The following is a 2,080-nucleotide window of genomic DNA, read 5'->3' on the forward strand; positions in this document are numbered from 1 at the left end:
GGAGACTATTTCGTTAACTACATGTTTTGTTTTGATATATAAGTTGTCGGGTTTTTTTCTATCTTAAAAAAAGACAACATTAATTTCTTAACGACCTAATGTGTATATTTTTCTATTTCTTAAGTTTAAACATTTCATTGAATTATACTTTGATGATAATACTTGAAATATTCAGAGTCTGAGTGCAAATAACTACAACACAAAAATAACAGATCTTCAGTTAAAATACTGAACTAAAATAATTTTTTTTTTTTTACAAAATACTTGTAATTTTACACAATTCTTACCAATTGTTGTGAAGATATGTTAGTAAGGCTTAGAGTTTTAGTTAGTATTATAGAACTGTGTATCATTCTCCATAAGAACAAGTATCCAATAGGTACAAACACGTCATCCCTAGTTACAATCTACATGGTTTTACCTGTATTTTATCAGTTGGAATTTTGGTCCATTGTTATTGGTGTAAAATTATTATTATTACTATTTCATGCGTTTTTATTGGTGCAATCTACTTTCTTACCGCCAATGAGCATAGTGAGTATGGAAAATATTTTCTCTGTGTTAGTGTTGGCCGACACGTTCCCAAATCCTACACTGGTAAGGCTGCTGGTAGTGAAGTAGAGGGCGGTAATGTAGGCAGTTGCTGTATCTGTATAGTTTACAAGATCGTGACCCAATTTGTTGGACAGTTGGTGGAGCCAACCTGTTAAGAAAAAAAGAAACGTATATATATATATTCCCATAAATATCACAAAAATTCCAACAACGCGAACTCCATGAAATATGTGAATAACAAAGGTGATTGTTAACTTTGCAACATGAATTCAGAGTGAAATGTTTTTAGTGGGGAAGCAAATATTGTGTAATGAGAGGAAGACAAAAATGCTTTGTTTGTATGTTTGTTTTGAAAAAAATCATGAAAAAATTGTTTGTTTTTTTTTAACCCCAAAGCTACACAATAGTCTATCAGCGCTATGTCTGACGTGGGATATCGAACCCTTGTTTTTAGTGCTGTAATTCGGTAAATTTATTGCTGACCCATTGGAGACTCTCGCATACCTTTAAGAGGACTATATCAAACTGACAGATGACTTAACAACAGCACCCACCGCCTTCTCTTGGTTTATAGTAATCGAATAGTGGGATTTGAACTGACAGGTGATTTAACAACAGCACCCACCGTCTTCTCTTGGTTTATAGTAATCAAATAGTGGGATTTGAACTGACAGGTGATTTAACAACAGCACCCACCGTCTTCTCTTGGCTTATAGTAATCAGATAGTGGGATTTGAACTGACAGGTGACTTAACAACAGCACCCACCGTCTTCTCTTGGTTTATAGTAATCGAATAGTGGGATTTGAACTGACAGGTGACTTAACAACAGCACCCACCGTCTTCTCTTGGTTTATAGTAATCGAATAGTGTGATTTGAACTGACAGATGATTTAACAACAGCACCCACCATCTTCTCTTGGCTTATAGTAATCGAATAGTGGGATTTAAACTGACAGATGATTTAACAACAGCACCCACCGTCTTCTCTTGGCTTATAGTAATCGAATAGTGGAATTTGAACTGACAGGTGACTTAACAACAACACCCACCGTCTTCTCTTGGCTTATAGTAATCGAATAGTGGGATTTGAACTGACAGGTGTCTTAACAACAGCACCTACCATCTTCTCTTGACTTATAGTAATCGAATAGTGGGATTTAAACTGACAGATGATTTAACAACAGCACCCACCGTCTTCTCTTGGCTTATAGTAATCGAATAGTGGGATTTGAACTGACAGGTGACTTAACAACAGCACCCACCGTCTTCTCTTGGTTTATAGTAATCGAATAGTGGGATTTGAACTGACAGGTGACTTAACAACAACACCCACCGTCTTCTCTTGGCTTATAGTAATCAAATAGTGGGATTTGAACTGACAGATGATTTAACAACAGCACCCACCGTCTTCTCTTGGTTTATAGTAATCAAATAGTGGGATTTGAACTGACAGATGATTTAACAACAGCACCCACCGTCTTCTCTTGGTTTATAGTAATCAAATAGTGGGATTTGAACTGACA

General features: G+C 36.0%; 1 protein-coding gene across 1 annotated transcript in view; it reads right to left on the reverse strand.

The window, feature by feature from the left end:
• LOC106469863 (potassium voltage-gated channel subfamily H member 8-like) overlaps nt 1-2,080 on the reverse strand; it is a 55,068-nt gene that overhangs the window by 21,231 nt on the left and 31,757 nt on the right. The window contains exon 7 of the mRNA XM_022398430.1: nt 521-703. Coding sequence (XP_022254138.1) covers nt 521-703 — 183 coding nt within the window. The remainder of the gene's footprint in view (nt 1-520; nt 704-2,080) is intronic.

This window comes from Limulus polyphemus, unplaced genomic scaffold, assembly GCF_000517525.1.
Source record: "Limulus polyphemus unplaced genomic scaffold, Limulus_polyphemus-2.1.2 Scaffold3691, whole genome shotgun sequence".
Lineage (NCBI taxonomy): Eukaryota > Metazoa > Arthropoda > Merostomata > Xiphosura > Limulidae > Limulus > Limulus polyphemus.